Genomic DNA, 16,171 nt, shown 5'->3' on the forward strand with positions numbered 1-16,171 from the left:
GAGAAGGAGGAGAGGCAGGCGCGAGGCGGGTGAGGGCCCCGCCAAGCAGCAACAGAAAAGGCGGGCGCCGTCAGAGCGCTCCGTGCCGAGGCAGCCGCAGCCCAAGAGTCCCACTCCGCCACCTCCTGCTGTTGCCGCCGCTGCTGCTGCCGCCAGAGCTGTTGTAGTGGCTTCTGCCCCCACCGCCGCCGCTGCTGCACCGAGCCTCCCGGTCCTCGCCTTCCAGTCCTGCCGCATCCAGCTGGGCCATTTGCAGGAGGAGAGGTAGGCGCGAGGCGGGCGAGCTTTCTCCCCCGCTTCCTTTCTCCCTGGTTGACTATTTTTTATGATCTCTTATGAAAAAATGTTTTCTATGGTTTTTTTGGATGATCAGGTATTGTTACTGTTATTTTATTTTATGTGCGGCCCAAACCAAATTTTCATCTTCTAATGTGGCCCAGGGAAGGTGAAAGGTTGGACAAGCCTGCTCTAAAGCATTGTGAAGCAGTACATAAGTCTAAGTGCTGTTGCTATAAGGATCAGAGAAAATTTTTTTTAGAAAGGAAGCACCATAACATTTCAGGCTTCAAAAGAGAGGTTTATATTAACAGTCTTATGAGATTAATGTAGGTAGATCAGCCAGGAAACAGGAGCAGATGAGCTAATTCTACTTTATCGTAAGGCTAACTTCGTAGAATCTTGCAGGTCTGAGAGTACAACTCTTTGTATAGTCTGATAAGTTCTCTGCCCATCTCTGTCCTCAACATCTCAGTATTTTGAACTTATTTCTTATTTTAGGGTGGTGGCTAGGTAGTTATGTTGTAACTGTTGTCTTCCAGGGAAATACTTAGGGTCTTTCCCTTAATCCCAGCTTCTGGGGTGGGGGGCATTTGTAACATGTACTGCTTTTCTGGCAGTGGGTAGATCAAAAGTATAAAGTGAAATAATTTCAACAATATTATCATGTGGCTCTCTAATGTTGAATCATTGATGAGAGGTTCTTGCATTTTTGGAGACAGACCTACATCACCAGAAATAAACAAAATCAAATTTTGAGAAGGAAGGAAGGAAACATTTGTACTTTAATCCTGCAGAAGGGGAACATTTGTAGCTCAGAGTTGAACTGTTGGGGTCCTTCGTGCGTTCAGAACACGATTATTTTCTTGTAGACGTTTTATTACCCAACTAGATAATGTCATCAATGCAACCTCCGTTTCCTTCTGGCACTGATGATGTAACCTGGTTGGGTAATGAAATGCCTGCAAGAAAACAACCAAATTCAGAGAGCACCAAGGACCTGCAACTTTAATCTTAAAATGCATAAATTCAGGGTTGTAGGAAAGGAATTAAAAAGGTATCTTGAGTAAGGTCAGCAACAAAAGGCAAAAAATCTGTAAAGAAAACTCTCTGGCTTCTCCTCGTATCATGTCCATTTTTTTGCATGAGAAATCGATTTCCTAATGACATCTTGTTTTTCGATCACCTGCTCTTTGATTAGTTTACATTGTACTGACTATAACCAAATTTTGAAAATTCCAGTTTTTCTTACTTTGCTATTAAATCTCAGTCTTAAATTCTATGCTTTGGCTTTTGGAAATAATACAGTTACTGAACTGCTGAACTTCACACCCCCTTGGATTTCTTGGAAACTTTCAAACAATGTTAAGGTTGGTTGGAATAAAGTAATTTCTAATGATTTCTAATGCACTGGAACATTTTTGGTAGGAGATTTTGCTTTTTAATCTATTGGAACAGTTTTTTTGAGCGTGAGAAGCAAATATATTATTTAAAACTTGCACCTTAGGAAAGCGATTACAATTACTAATCTCAGTGGAGATTCTGAAAAGAAGAAACATTTGGAAAAATGAAGGTTTAATTTCTTCCATGCAGAATGTCTTTCTGTGCGGTCCTCGGTGCTCTCTGAACTTGGCTGTTTTCTTGCAGACGTTTCATTAACCAATGAGGTAATATTATCAGTGCTAGAAGGGCGAGGGATGTGTGTGGAGGAGGAGGAAGAAGAGGAAGGAGAAAGAGGAAGAGAAGGAGGAAGAGGAGAAGAAGAATGACAACTGTGGGTGATCTCTGAACTTGCTAATTTTTTTGCAGACGTTTCATTACCCAACGAGGTAACATCATCAATGCCAGAAGGGAGAGTGTGTGGAAGAGAAGGAGGAAGAGGAGGAGGAGGAGGACTGTGGGGTCCTTGGTGCTCTCTGACCCTGGTTATTTTTTCGAAGATGTTTCATTGCCCAACTAGAAAGGTTGTATAAAATGGGGCAAAATTCACTTAACAACCGACTCACATAGCACCAGAAATTTTGTGCTGAACTGTCGTCATAAGTCAAGGACTACCTGCAATCGATTAATCAAACGGAACAATTGATTGGATCCTATCGATCACCAGCGCACCTGGCTATCCAAAGGAAGCAAAGCCATGTCTTTCTTCAAGCAGCCAAGGAAGGGCCCCCCTCCTCCCCATAGGTGCAAACCGCAAAAGGACTCGATCCTCAAGGACGCATCCTCCAAGAAGTAGGGAACCCCCGGGCAAGATCCCATCCAATCAAATCGGAACGGTCGGATTCTATGGATCCCCAGCCCATCTGGCTAGCCAAGCCAGATTTCTCCAAGCGTCCAAGGAAGCCCCGGGATTCCTAGGTGCAAACCAACAGGGAGGACCCGATCCTCACCAGGAAGCATCCTGGAAAGAGCCAAGATCCCGGGCGCGCGATCCCATGCGATCCTCTGCTTGGGGAGGGGACGACGGAGCACGTGCTCCCAGTTAATCGCCCCCCCAGCCGACTTTGAAAGGGGCTCTTGTCGCAGTCTGGAGAAGGTGGAGCGTGGGGGGAGGGCGGGCTCCCTCGGAGGTTTTTTAGGGGGCGGGCAGGCAGGCAGGCAGGTTAAGCCCCGAGAGCGACCGCGGGCGAGGCGGAGGAGCCGGCTAAGAGAGAGCCGCCTTCGCGCCCAGCAGCTCCGGCCTGCGGGTGCAAGAGGAGAGCCCCCCCACCCCCGTCCCCTCCCCGTCTCCTTCCTCCCCTCCCTGCCTCCCGCGATCTGCCTTTCTCCGCCCCTCCGCTCGGCTCAGCCCCTCTTTCCTCTTCGCCAACCAGCCCAGCCAGCCAGCCAGCCAGCCGGCAGGGAAAGGCAACGAGAGCGCCGGGCAGCCGAGTGTGCAAAAGCGCCGGTGCCAATTCTGGACTGAGCCAATTCTCGCCACTTCTTGGTCCTCCTCCGTCCGACCCTTGCGGGTTTGTTTGTTTTGGGTTCCTTTCCGACGTGCAGGAGATTCTCTCTCTCTCTCTCTCTCTCTCTTTCTCCCCCCAACCTCCGGCAAACTCACCGCCTCGAGCGCTTCTCTCTGGGCACAAGGACGCTTCGGGATGCTGCCGCCGCCGCCGCCGTGCTTGTGCCTCCTCCTCCTGGCCGCCGCGCTGGTGCGATCGGAGAGCCCGGCTGATGGACGGGTAAGTGTGTGTGTGTGTGTGTGTGTGTGTGTGTGTGTATCTTCAGAATCTCGGGGTGCAAAGCCCCCCCTCCTCTCCCCACTGCCGGGAACACTGTTTAATAGCGAAGAATAAATACCCCCCTTTGCACAAACCCAGCCACTTTTGAATGAGGGAGCGAGGTTGCGCTCCTGCGGGAAATTAACCGCTTTGGCAAAGCGGCTCAAGACTGCCGTAAGGTTTTAATTTGTAGAGCGGTTGAAAAACTTTTGTTTCCAGCCTCTCTCTCTCTCTCTCTCTCTTCCCCTTTCCTTTCTTCTTCTTCTTTCATTGTTGCTCTTTCTCTCGCTTTCTCAATTTCTCATTTTCTCTCTCTCTCTCTCTCCCTTTCTCCCCCTCTCTCCCTCTTTTTCTTTTTCACTCTTTCTCTCTTTTTCTCTCACTTTCTCTCTCTCCCACTTTCCCTCTCCCTCTTTTTCTTTTTCACTCTTGCTCTTTCTCTCTTTCTCTCACTTTCTCTCTCTCCCTTTTCCCTCTCCCTCTCTCCTTTTTCTTTTTCACTCTTGCTGTTTTTCTCGCTTTCACTCTCTCTCTCTCTCTCTTACTCTTTTTCACTCTTGCTCTTTCTTCTCTCTTTCTTTCTTGGTCTTTCTCACTCTTTTTCTCTGTCTTTCTCTCTTTCCCTCTCTCTCTCTTTCTATCTTTTCTCTCTTTCTCTTTCACTCTCTTTTTTCTTTCTGTCTTTCTCCTTCTCACACTCTCCTTTTCTCTTTCTCTTTTTCTCAGTCTCTCAGTCTCTTTTTTTCTTTCTGTCTTCCTCACTCTGTCACTCTTTCTCTTTCACACACTTTCTGTCTCTTTCTTAGACTCTCTTTTCCATTTAACTTCTCTCTTTCTCACACCCTTCCTTCCTCCCTCTCCTCCCCTCTCTCTTTCTTTCTCTTTCTCTCTTTCAATCCTGCACTTGCACGTGTGTGTGTGTGTGTGTGTGTGCGTGTGTGTGTGTGTGTGTGTGATGGATGGATTGGCTTGAGTGAGAGGTAACTTGTAGGGCATGTTTCTTAAAACTTAGCAGGTCGGGAGCAGCCCGAGGTTGGGAGGACTTGCTTGGGAGGGATACCAAATCAAGGGAGGTGAATATTAGCAGGGAGTTAGAGAAAAGAAAACCGGATGAGATTCTTTTTAGCTTGAAGTATACTTTCCTGGTAGAAGATGATCCTGGTCAATAAAGGTAGTCATGTCTAATACTACCAATATCCAGAATTTTCTCAAAGGTTAATGTGGATGAAGATTTTTCAGTTATCCAGGTAGAATTGTCTGGAAGTTGAGTCATGGTAACTAGACTTCTTTTCTTGACTTTCTGGAAGGTTTTCTTTGTGGGGTGTTTAGTTGTTTGCATGCAGAGGTTTTATTACCTGGCTAGGTAATAATTATCAGGCTGACTGAGGGTGGGGTTTGCTGCCTGTTTACATAGAGTAGCCTGCCCTGCCAGTGTTGGTGGGGGTGTAGTTTTCTCTGGGGTACTCCCCTGATTAGGATATTTTTTTTTCTGCTTGCTTTTTTGTCTGGTGCTAATCCCTGCTTATCTGAGTGTAGGGTTGCTGGAGAGGATGTGTTCTGATCTTTTGGTTTCCTTCTTAACTTTTTACAAATCTCTTTTGAACGCTGGGTAAATAAGGTTTATCTCTGTGTGTCTACTGAGGTCTGAGCGCCAAGGCTTCCAGGAATTCCCTAGTATTTTTTGGATTTGGCTCCGTTTAGAGTGCTCACACTTTCCCAGTTGCAATTATGGCTGAGTCTTTCCATGAGCTATGAGATGAATGAGTTTTCATTCTGTCTTCTGACTAAGGGTTGGTGCTTGTAGATTCTTGACCGGGACCACCAAACTGGGTCCATTAATCTCAATGTTGGTCTATTCATCTATTCATGTAAATATTAGTTTAATTCACTACCACAAGCAGGGAAGTTTTCTCTTCCCTGAGATTTGCTCAACAGTATAAATTTGCTTTTAGTCTTTTCCCCAGACCATAAATGAGACAGACTTAAGTTAAGTCATACTTAGGAATCCTAGGATTAAAGGATTGTTTTCTCCTCCTCTATTTCAACACTGTGCAAAGGCAGCTCAAAGATCTAAAAACTTTCAGACTTTGTCATTTGTGACCTTGGACAGACAGATCATATATTAGGTGATACAGGGCTTGAAACAAAAGCAAGAGTAGAATCAATGATAGGAACACCAATTCTCAGGGTAGCATTCTACAGATTCCAAATAATAATAATAATAATAATAATAATAATAATAATAATAATAACAACAACAACAACAACAACAACAACAACAACAACTTACAGGTAGTCCTTGACTTAAAACTATTCATTTAGTGAATTCCTCCTTAGTTCTAGGTTGCTTCTCTCCTTGGTTAGTTTCCACCCGTTGCTTCTTGTCCTGCCCTCAGGTGCTTTGGAGAATAGCTTGACTCCCTCTTCTTTGGGGCAGCCCCTGAGATACTGGAACACTGCTATCATGTCACCCCTAGTCTTTTTCTTTTCATTAAACTAGACATTTCGAGTTCCTGCCAGTTGCCAAGTGCCTGAATTTTGATCATGTGACTGCGGGGATGCTACCATGGTCGTAAGCGTGAAAAATGGTCATAACTCCCTTCAGAGCCCAAAATTTCTGTTGCTAACTGAGAGGATTGTTCAGTGAGTTTTGCCTCATTTTATGACCTTTCCTGTCATGGAATAATGGGTGGAAACTGATCAAGGAGAGATTTAACCTGGAAATAAGGAGAAACTTTCTGACAGTGAGAACAATCAACCAATGGAACAGAAGTCGCCTTCAGAAGTTGTGGGAGCTTCATCACTTGAGACTTTCAAGAAGAGACTGGACTGCCATTTGTCAGAAATGATGTAGGGTCTCCCGCTTGGGCAGGGTGTGTGCGTTGGACTGGATGACCTACAAGGTCCCTTCCAACTCTGATTATCTGTTATCTGGTTGTTAAGTGAATGACTGCTGTTGTTAAATTAGTAACATGGTTGTTAAGTGAATCTGGATTCTCCATTGACTTGGCTTGTCTGAAGGTTGCAAAAGGGGATCTAACATGACCCTGGGGACACTTCAATTGTCAAATACAGTTTCAGTTGTCAAGGGTCTGAATTTTGATCACGCGATCATGGAGATGTTGCAATGGTTGCAAGTGTGAAAAATGGTCATATCACTTTTTTTGGTGCCGTTGTAACTTCGAACGGTCACTAAACAAACTGTTGTAAGTAGAGGACCACCTGTACTTATGACCGTTGCAGCTGTCCTGACCCAGGTTTCCTAAACCATAATTACACACACTCTTGTTTTAAAAACAAAACCTATTTTATTGCAACGCTGGGAATTGTTTTCATTCCCAGCCAGAATTAAACTCAAGCAGTCCCCCAAGATAAGCACACACCTTTCAGTTCTGTGAAGTGCTACCAAAAACAGGAGTATCAGATTAACTAGAAAAGAAACCAACCAAAGTACAAGAAAAACCAACTGAAGTACACAGAGCTTTCAGGATGACTCAGAACCGATCAAACTACCTTGCTTCCTGCAAAGGTTTCATCATCTTGGCCCTGTTCTTTATCCCTTATGGGAGGGGCAATCACCTCCCAGCCTTACTCCCAAGTCGCCCCTTTTGTTTCAGCTGCTCTCTCCTTCTAGCAGCTCTGCGCACATGCGCACTGGGAACAGGGCTCCCCTTGTTCCTCGGCCTCGCTGCTGCCAGACTCTGAAGGCAGCCCCTCACTCCCAGATGGTCCTGGCCCTATCTCTGCATCAGAGGCAGGACCCTCGTCCAAGTCCTCTCCAGACTCTCTGACTGGTCCCTTTTCTTCCCCACTGTCTGATTCCACTGCCGTCTGCACTGGCTGCCGGTGAACCACCACAGTAGCATTCCCATGGTCACATGATCAAAATTCGCACACTTGGCAACTGGGAATGGTCGTATGTTTGAAAAATGGTAATAAGTTACGTTTTCCAGTGTCAGTGCAACTTCGATCCGTCATTAAGCCCACGGTTATAAGTCAAGGACTGCCTGCATTGGATGATAAACCCCACTGAAGTCGGTTCAGTGTGCAAATTTAAAGAGACCCCCATAAAGCTGCATGCAAAGAAGAGCCGTTTTTTTTTAAAGGCAGTTTTATATTGATGATGGATAGAAATTTATCTTTATGGCGCGTCCTCTCTTTTTATATGACCATAAAAGCAGGGAAAATGGGTGAACTGTTTAGCCCTCCTGAATAAACAGAGGCTGCCAAGTTGTCTGAGGCTCTTTTAAAGTCTCCCTCCCCGGCTAGTCCCCACATAAATTAAGAGGCACATAAATCCTAACCTTATGGTTAGAGAGCTGCTTGTATTTGAAATCACAGCTGCTGGTTTCCTTACAGAGGAGGGATCTAACTTTTGCATTTCCACGCGGTCACCTTTTTTGAATAGGGGTGGGATGGTAGCTATTTCTCCCCCCAAGAATTTCAGACTGGATCCTTCTGTTTGTTTGTTTTTTTATTTATTATATTTCTTTGCTGCTCATCCCCCTTAGAAAGGGGTTCTGGATGGTAAGAGAGTTCTGGGCAACTAAGAAATATGGAATATAAAGATGGAAAGGAATGGAATAGAAAAGAGAGTAGAGTACAGTAGAATAGAATAGAAAATATAGAACAGAATAGAATAGAAAATATAGGAATAGAATAGAAAATATAGGAATAGAATAGAAAATATAGAATAGAACAGAACAGAACAGAATAGAACAGAATAGAATAGAGAATATAGAATAGAACAGAGTAGAATAGAATAGAAAATATAGAATAGAAAATATAGGAATAGAATAGAAAAATAGAATAGAGAAAATATATAGAATAGAAAATATAGAATAGAATAGAAAATATAGGAATAGATTAGAAAATATAGGTATAGAATAGAAAATATAGAATAGAATAGAATAGAACAGAATAGAATGGAATAGAAAATATAGGAATAGAATAGAAAAATAGAATAGAGAAAATATAGAGTAGAATAGAAAATATAGAATAATATACAACAGAATAGATTAGAATTAGTGCTCAACTTACAACAGTTCATTTAGTGACCATTCAAAGATACAACAGCACTGAAAAAAGTGACTTATGACCATTTTCCACACTTACGACCATTGCAGCTTCCTCATGGTCACGTAACTACAATTCAGATACTTGGCAACTGACTTATATTTATGACGGTTGCCGTGTCCTGGAGTCATGAGATCCCCTTTTGCGACCTTGTACCAAGCAAAGTCCATTGGGGGAAGCCAGATTCACTTAACAATTGTGTGACTAACTCAACAACTTCGTTACTCAAGGAACTAATACACACATGGTATATTAATTATAGCTTATTTAGTAGATTGTTTATAATTTAATAATTATAAAAAAAAAATCCTAGCCAGAATACTTCCTCAAAAGCACTTTTGAAATCTGCTGGGGTCTTTTATTCCCATTTGTTTCTAATCTACTAGTAATTGCTGGCTTGATCAAAACTGTGCATACCGGTTAGTCCTTGACTTACAACCATTGGTTCAGCAACTCTTTGTACCTCCTCTACACAGAAGGCACTGAGAAGCAGTTGTTTAAATCTTTCTTTGATGCCCCTGCCTCTTGTCTCTGTCTTCACCCTTGCCTGTTGTGGTTCACCGGCAGCCAGTGCAGACGGCAGTGGAATCGGACAGTGGGGAAGAACGGGGACCAGTCAGGAAGTCTGGAGAGGACTCAGACGAGGGTCCTGCATCCGATGCAGGGATGGGGCCAAGACCATCTGGGAGTGAGGTGCTGACTCTGGAGCCTCTAGAGTCTGGCAGCAGCGAGGCCGAGGAACAAGGGGAGCCTGTTCCCAGTGCATGTGTGCACAGAGCTGCTAGAAGGAGAGAGCAGCTGAAACAAAAGGGGCGACTTGGGAGTAAGGCTGGGAGGAGATTGCCCCTCCCATAATGGATAAAGGTCAGGCCAAGATGACGAAACCTTTGCAGGAAGCAAAGTAGTTCATTCGGTTCAGAGTCATTCTTGAAGCTCTTTGTACCTCGGTTGTTGTTGTTTGTTTGCACTTCGGTTGGTTTTTCTCCTAGTTCATTTGATGCCTCTGTTATTGGCAGCACTCCACAGAAAAGAAAGGTGGGTGCTTATCTCAGGGGACTGTTTGAGAGTAATTCCGGCTGGGAATGAAAACAATTCACAGCATTGCAATAAAATAAGTTTTGTTTTTAAAGTAAGTGTGTGCGTAATTATGGTTTAGGAAGCCTTGGTCAGAACATTGCCAGAAACAGACCAGAGAAATTTATCCTGGGATTTAAGGGTGCTTTGACTAGGATACCTGTCATAAACAGCAAAAATGGATTTTTAGAGCATCCTTCCTTCTGGGTCAGATCAGACATCAATTAATATTTCTCTCTTTTCTTCTAGGTTGCTCATCAAGAAACTGTTCAAACAGGTAAGTGGTTTTTTGGTCAGTTTGGTTATTTGCTCTCATCATCGTCATTATCTTTTAACAACCCCATAATCCCTCTGTGGGGTGGAGTCTGGGCAACTAAATGGAGCTAGCAGATGCCCTTCCTGTCACCAGTGTGGAGTTTTGTTCAGCAGATATATTTTCATCATGCCCAGAGAGAGAAATATCTGCCTCTACCCAGGATTGAACTCACAGCCTCCTGATTGTGAGGTGAGAGCTCTCCACCTCTAGGCCACCACACCACACCACTCCAATTTGGTTATTTGCTCTGTTGTTTATTTATTTGCATACAATATTTGTCTGAGCTGCCCTTTTTGCTCTTCGATGCTTTTATTTGCATGCAATATTTGTTTGACCTCCTTCACCCAGGCTCTGAGTGGCTATTTTGTTTTTTGTTTTACAAAGAATAATAAGCGCTCTGGGATTTTAGAATTCAGACCGACCATCCCCTGTTGCATGAGCCTCCAGACTGAATGGATAATTGTTGATAATGATTTGATAGTTGTTGATAAGAAAGACAAAAAAAAAAAAAGTTTGGATAGTGGATGTCCCAAAGGTGCTTTTTTCAAGAGGCAACTGGACTTTCTGGTTTTTCTTTGAAGACGTTTCACTTCTCATGCAAGAAGCTTCTTCAGCTCTGACTGGATGGAGGGGCATGAAAGGAGGGGAATAAATCCAAAGTCAGAAAAGGGATCATAATGTCCCGTTTAATCAGGGTGACTTTCTTTGTAGACCTAAGGGATAGAATCCATTCCAAGGAAAGTATCGTCAACCAATAGAATGTAGAACCTGAGAGATTGATTGGTGTTATGCCATCAAGTTGTTGTTAACTCTTAGCAACCCCACACATAATGATCTGCCCCGATCTGGTCCTCCACCTCTTCCAACGGTGCCCCCATCGCCGTGGTAACTGAGTGTATCCATCTTAGTACAAATCATCCTCTTCTCCTCCTTCCTTTCACCTTTCCCAACATTAGAACTTCCTCCAGAGAGCCGGGTCTTCTCATAAGTCCAAAGTAGAATAATTTGAGTCATTCGTGGCTTGAGTGAGAACTCTGGGTATGTATTTGTCCAAGATCCATCTGCTTATTGGGGTTTTTGCGGGGTTGTCTACAGTGTTCTCAAGCGTCTTCTCTAACACCAAAGTTCACAGGTGCCAATACTTCTTCTAAGTCCAACTTTTTCTTCAGAACAGTGTCCCTGGGAATAGCATGGCTTTCCCTGTTCCAATTTTTGTAGGGATAACAGAGTAACGAAATTGGAAGGGACTTTAGAGGTCTTCTTGGCCAACCCTTGCTCAAGCAGGAGACCGTATACCAGTGAGGGTGAACCTTTTTGTTGTGGTGTGCCAAAAGCAGGTGTGCGTGCAATAGCAGGCACGTGTGTGTGCCGGCACCCACCATATAATGCGCCCTGCCCCCTGCAAATGTGTGCAACACCCCTGCCCTGCCCCCTTACCCGCACTGTGCATGCATGTGCCTCCCAGCTGATTTTCGGCCCGTTTGAGGTTGTTTTCGCCCTCCCAGAGGTTCGAGGGGAGGCTCGGAAGCCTTGGAAGGCCGAAAATGGGCCCGTTTTGTCATTTCTGATATTTCTGGAAGGCCTGTTTTTCGGCCTCCCGAGGCTGCAGAGGCTTCCCTCAAGCTTCCAGGTGGGCGAAAATGGCCTCAAGTGGGCTGAAAATCAGCTGGGAGGTGCGCGCATGTGCAGTGTGGGTAAATTTGGCTGTGACTCGCGTGCCCACACAAATGGCTCCGTGTGCCACCTGTGTTACGCGTGTCATAGGCTCACCATCATGGCCCTATACCATTCAGGACAAGGGGCTGTCCAGGCTCTTCTTAAAAACCTCCAGTGTTGGTGGATTCACAACTTCTGGAGGAAAGTTGTTCCACTGATGAATTGTTCTGTCAGGAAATTTCTCCTTAAATTCTAGGTTGCTTCTCTCCTGGATTAGTTTCCATCTGTTGCTTCTTGTCCTGCCTTCAGGTGCTTTGGAGAACAGGTTGATCCCCTATTTTGAAAGAAATCTGCCTCTGAGAGATACAACCCCAGAACCTTGGAAAGCAAACAGGTGGCAAAAATTATCTAGGGTTGAGCACTGTCTGCCAATGCATAAATTAAACCCTGAATCATTCTCATTCATCAGCAGATGGCACCTTACTGATAACGAGGAAAGAATAGCTGTTGCAGCTAGAGGCAAAGAAAAAAAAAACATGGATACAGATAGTCCTTGACTTGCAACAGTTCATTTAGTTACCATTTGACGTTACAATGGCATGAAAAGAAGTTGATTTACAACTGTTTTCCACACTTGCCACTAACATTCCCAGGGTCACATGATCAAAATTTGGACACTTGACGGCTGGCTCATATTTATGACGGTTACAGCATCCCCGGGGGGATTTGTGATCCCCTTTTGAGACCTTCTGACAAGCAAAGTCCATGGGGAAGCCAGATTCACTTAACAACCATGTTATGAACTTAACGTCTGCAGTGATTTGCTTAACAAGACAGGTCATAAAATGGGATAACATTCATTTCCCAACTGTCTTGCTCCGCAGTTAAGTAATTTTGGGCTCGGTTGTGGTTGCAAGTGAAAGACTACCTGTATCTTCGGGGTCAGAAAAGATCTGCCATACTAGATCTCTTCGAGGACCATGGCAGGATCGACCACCAGCGGAAGGGAAGGAGATCAAATTGAGAGCATAGTTGAGAAAGTCCAGAAATATTTTACGAGAAGAGTTCTCCACTCCTCTACTCGTTGCAGCCACCAGACTTGAAATTCTAGACCTAGAAAACCTACAACTACGCTGCCTTGGGTCCGATCTAAGTATGGTATATAAAATCATACATTGCAATATCCTACCTGTCAATAAATACTTCAGCTTCAACCATAACAATACAAGAGCACACAACAGATACAAACTCAAGGTTAACCGCACCAAACTTGATTGCAGGAAATACGACTTCAGCAACAGAGCAGTCAATGTCTGGAATCCTCTACCTGACTCTGTGGTTTCTTCCCCAAACCCCAAACTGTCTACTATTGACCTCACCCCTTTCCTAAGAGGTCTGTAGGTGGCGTGCATAAGCGCACCAACGTGCCTACTGTCCCTGTCCTATTGTTTCTTTTTATTCGCATCCATTTCATGTATTCATAACCATGTTTATACTTATACCTGTTATCTAATACTTGCTTGACAAAATAAATAAATGAATAAAACAAATAAAGATAAGTTTCCAGCCTAAGCTTCTACATTCAAACGTCACACCGGACAATGTTGGCTCACTGCATTTCAAGAGGTGAAATGAAAGGGCTTGCCATTAATTCTGAGTTTACAAGAGAATTTTGAATGGCCCCTGGGGAATCTCTTGCCAAGGAACACCACCCCACCCTCTCTTGTTGAAGAGAGACAGCTCTTTCTCCCCTGGCTAATTTTTACAATCTGTGCCTGCTTGGTTTTAAGGAAGCACCTTTAATTTGGAGAAACTTCGGAAAACATATTTTGCCGCCGTAATTACGCCGCAGCATAAGGAGATTGGTCTGTAATTTTCAACTAGGCTGGGGTCTCCCTTTTTGAAGATGGGGATGACCGTGGATTGTGACCATAGGTTAGGCAAGGAGCTGGTCCTGAAAGAGTTTTCAAAGATTATGCTTAGAGGTTCGGCTATGGCAGTGGATAGCTTTTTAAAGAAGAAGGCACATATTCTGTCCAGTCCAATAGATAGGGATGGTTTTAGATTGCGTAGTGCTTTTTCAACATTGTCTTCTGTAAAATCGATATGTATTAGATCATTGTGGTTTTCTGTGGTTCGACTAGGAAATACTAGGCATGATCCATTGCTGTTTACAAATACTGAGCCAAAGAATTTGTTAAAGATGTTAGTTTTAATGGTGTCATCGTTGCAGTCTTTACCATTAGGTCCTATGTGGGGTGGGATGGACCTTGAGTCTTTTAGTTTGTTGTTTACAACATTGTAGAAAGCATGGGTGGAATTGGTGCGTAGAAAGTTTTCCCCTTGTTTAATGTGATAATTGGTGGCATAAATTTTTATATCTGGTGGCATAAATTTTTATATTGGCTTTTGAAGTTGGCAACATGACCAGATTTGTTTTTCCACCAGTCATCTCTTTTTGGATTGAAGTTTCCTTATTGTTATGGGTAATCTGGTTTTTTTTGGGGGGAGTTGTTATTGGTACATATAGTTTGATGACTCTTTTGACTTAAAGTAAAAATATGTTGTAATGGTCTTCAACAGTATTGCCTCCAGTGAATAGAGATTGCCAATCAAGGGATGAGAGATCGTTGTTTTTAAGATCATAGTTGCCTTTTTTGAAGTTATAATTGGGGATTATGTCATTGTAATGATTTTTGTGTGGGCGTATGTTGAGACAAAAGTCAATCATATTGTGGTCACTGTCGGAAAAGGGTTCTTTAGTTTGTATTTTGTAAATTAAATTCAAACTATTGCAGAAGATGAGATGGAGGCAGTTGTTAAATCTAGTATTGTTGGTTACTAGTTGTTCCAGTCCCAGATTTGTAACAGCATTGTAGAAGCATTGTAGAAGAACTTGCCTCTGGAAATTGTGAGTACAGTGGAGGTTTTTAAGAAGAGATTGGACAACTATTTGTTTGAAATGATATAGGGCCGTGATGGCAAATTTATGGCACACGTGTCACAGGTGGCACACAGAGCCATTCGTGCCAGCATGCGAGCTACAGGCAAACTTACCTCACTGGGCATGTGCGCTGCCTCACAGCTGATTTATGGCCGGTTTGAGGCCTTTTGTGGCCTCCCAAAGGTTTGAGGAAGACTTCTGCAGGCTTTGCAGGTCAAAAACTAGTCCTGTTTCATCACTTTCTGTTTTTCTGAAAATACCGGAAGTGACGAAATGGGGCTAGTTTTCAGCCTGCGAAGCCTGCGAAGCCTGCAGAAGTCTTCCTCAAGCCTTTGGGAGGTTGAAAAAGGCCTCAAACCATCCGAAAGTAAGCTGTGAGGTGCAATGCAGGTAAGGGGGCAGCGGGGGTGGTGGGTAGGGATTACGCACGCATGCGTAGGGGGTTGTGGGGGGCACGCATTGCCTTCTGGGTGCTGGCATGCGAGTGCGCGCATACAAGCGCGTGCACAATTTTTGGCACAGGAGCCCCAAAAGGTTAGCCACCACTGGTATAGGGTCTCTTCCTTTAGCAGGGGGTTGGACTAGAAGACCTATAAGGTCCCTCCCAACTCTCTTAGTCTATTATTCTGTTCTGAAAGGGGTGGTAGCACTGCATCGTGGCTTTTATCCCTGGGCACTCCATCTCCGGACTCTTATGCTTTAAACATAGCCAATGAGCTTTGTGTAGGACTACGTTAAGCCAAGCCTAAGTGTGCACGCTGTATTTCCTTAAGCTGTGGTTATGTGACTGCACACGTGGTTTGAACATTTTTTGCTGGTGACCTGGACGAGACGGGATTAATCTGAGATACCTGGAAGAAAGCCTTGGAAATGAACTCCATTCACATTCTTCAACCTCTTTTGAATTATTGCCCTGTCCTGCCTTTCATCCACTATGTTTTACGAAGTGACCATAGAAGGGAATTATACTGGTGCGGTGTGCTCAGGTTTTTTTAAATTTATGCTTTCTTTTGACCGCTTAGCAACTAACTCTTCCTTTCTCCTATGGGGAAAAAAAATCTTCCTATGGGGAAAAAAAATCTTCCTATGGGAAACTAAGTTCTGGCTTGTTTTTTTGGGTGTTTAAGAGAGATGTTAAAGACAAGCCATTTGTGGTCTTCTGTAGACCATTTCGGAAAGCAATGTAAGACTTTGGAGAGGGTTAAATGTCTTTGAGAGCTAGTTTGGTGAGAGAACCCTGTGTCCTAGACCTGGAAAAAACCCGATTTTAGCTAAAATGAAGCATCCAAAGAATACAGTTTCTAAAGAAGGCACCATGTATGGTGATAGGATTCCATATCATATCAGTTTTGGTGATGCTACTCAGGGTGAAGGAAACAAGGCCCAGCCATCTTAACAGGGCCAAACCAAGACTGTCAGTTGCACAAAATTGTGTTCCAAGAAGATTTTGTGGTTACTGGCCTTGGATGGAAGAAAGGAAGGAAGGAAACATTTGCTCCTGTAGAAGAGAACAGAGCAATCTCACTAGAGATAAACCAAATCAAATTTTGAATAGAAATCAGGAAGGAAGGAAGGAAAAAAATTTGATCCTGTAGAAGAGAACAGAGACAGAGCAATCTCACT

The 16,171-nt window shown here is 43.9% G+C and overlaps 1 protein-coding gene across 1 annotated transcript in view; it reads left to right on the forward strand.

The window, feature by feature from the left end:
* Positions 1-3,097: 3,097 nt before the first annotated feature.
* Positions 3,098-16,171, forward strand: part of ADAMTS3 (ADAM metallopeptidase with thrombospondin type 1 motif 3) — a 137,316-nt gene continuing 124,242 nt past the window's right edge. The window contains 2 exon segments of the mRNA XM_026717208.2: positions 3,098-3,443; positions 9,882-9,909. Of these exon segments, the coding sequence (XP_026572993.2) occupies positions 3,360-3,443; positions 9,882-9,909 (112 nt within the window). The 5' untranslated portion in view covers positions 3,098-3,359.

Source organism: Pseudonaja textilis, chromosome 6, assembly GCF_049901715.1.
Source record: "Pseudonaja textilis isolate UNSWEBS1 chromosome 6, rPseTex1.2, whole genome shotgun sequence".
Classification (NCBI taxonomy): domain Eukaryota; kingdom Metazoa; phylum Chordata; class Lepidosauria; order Squamata; family Elapidae; genus Pseudonaja; species Pseudonaja textilis.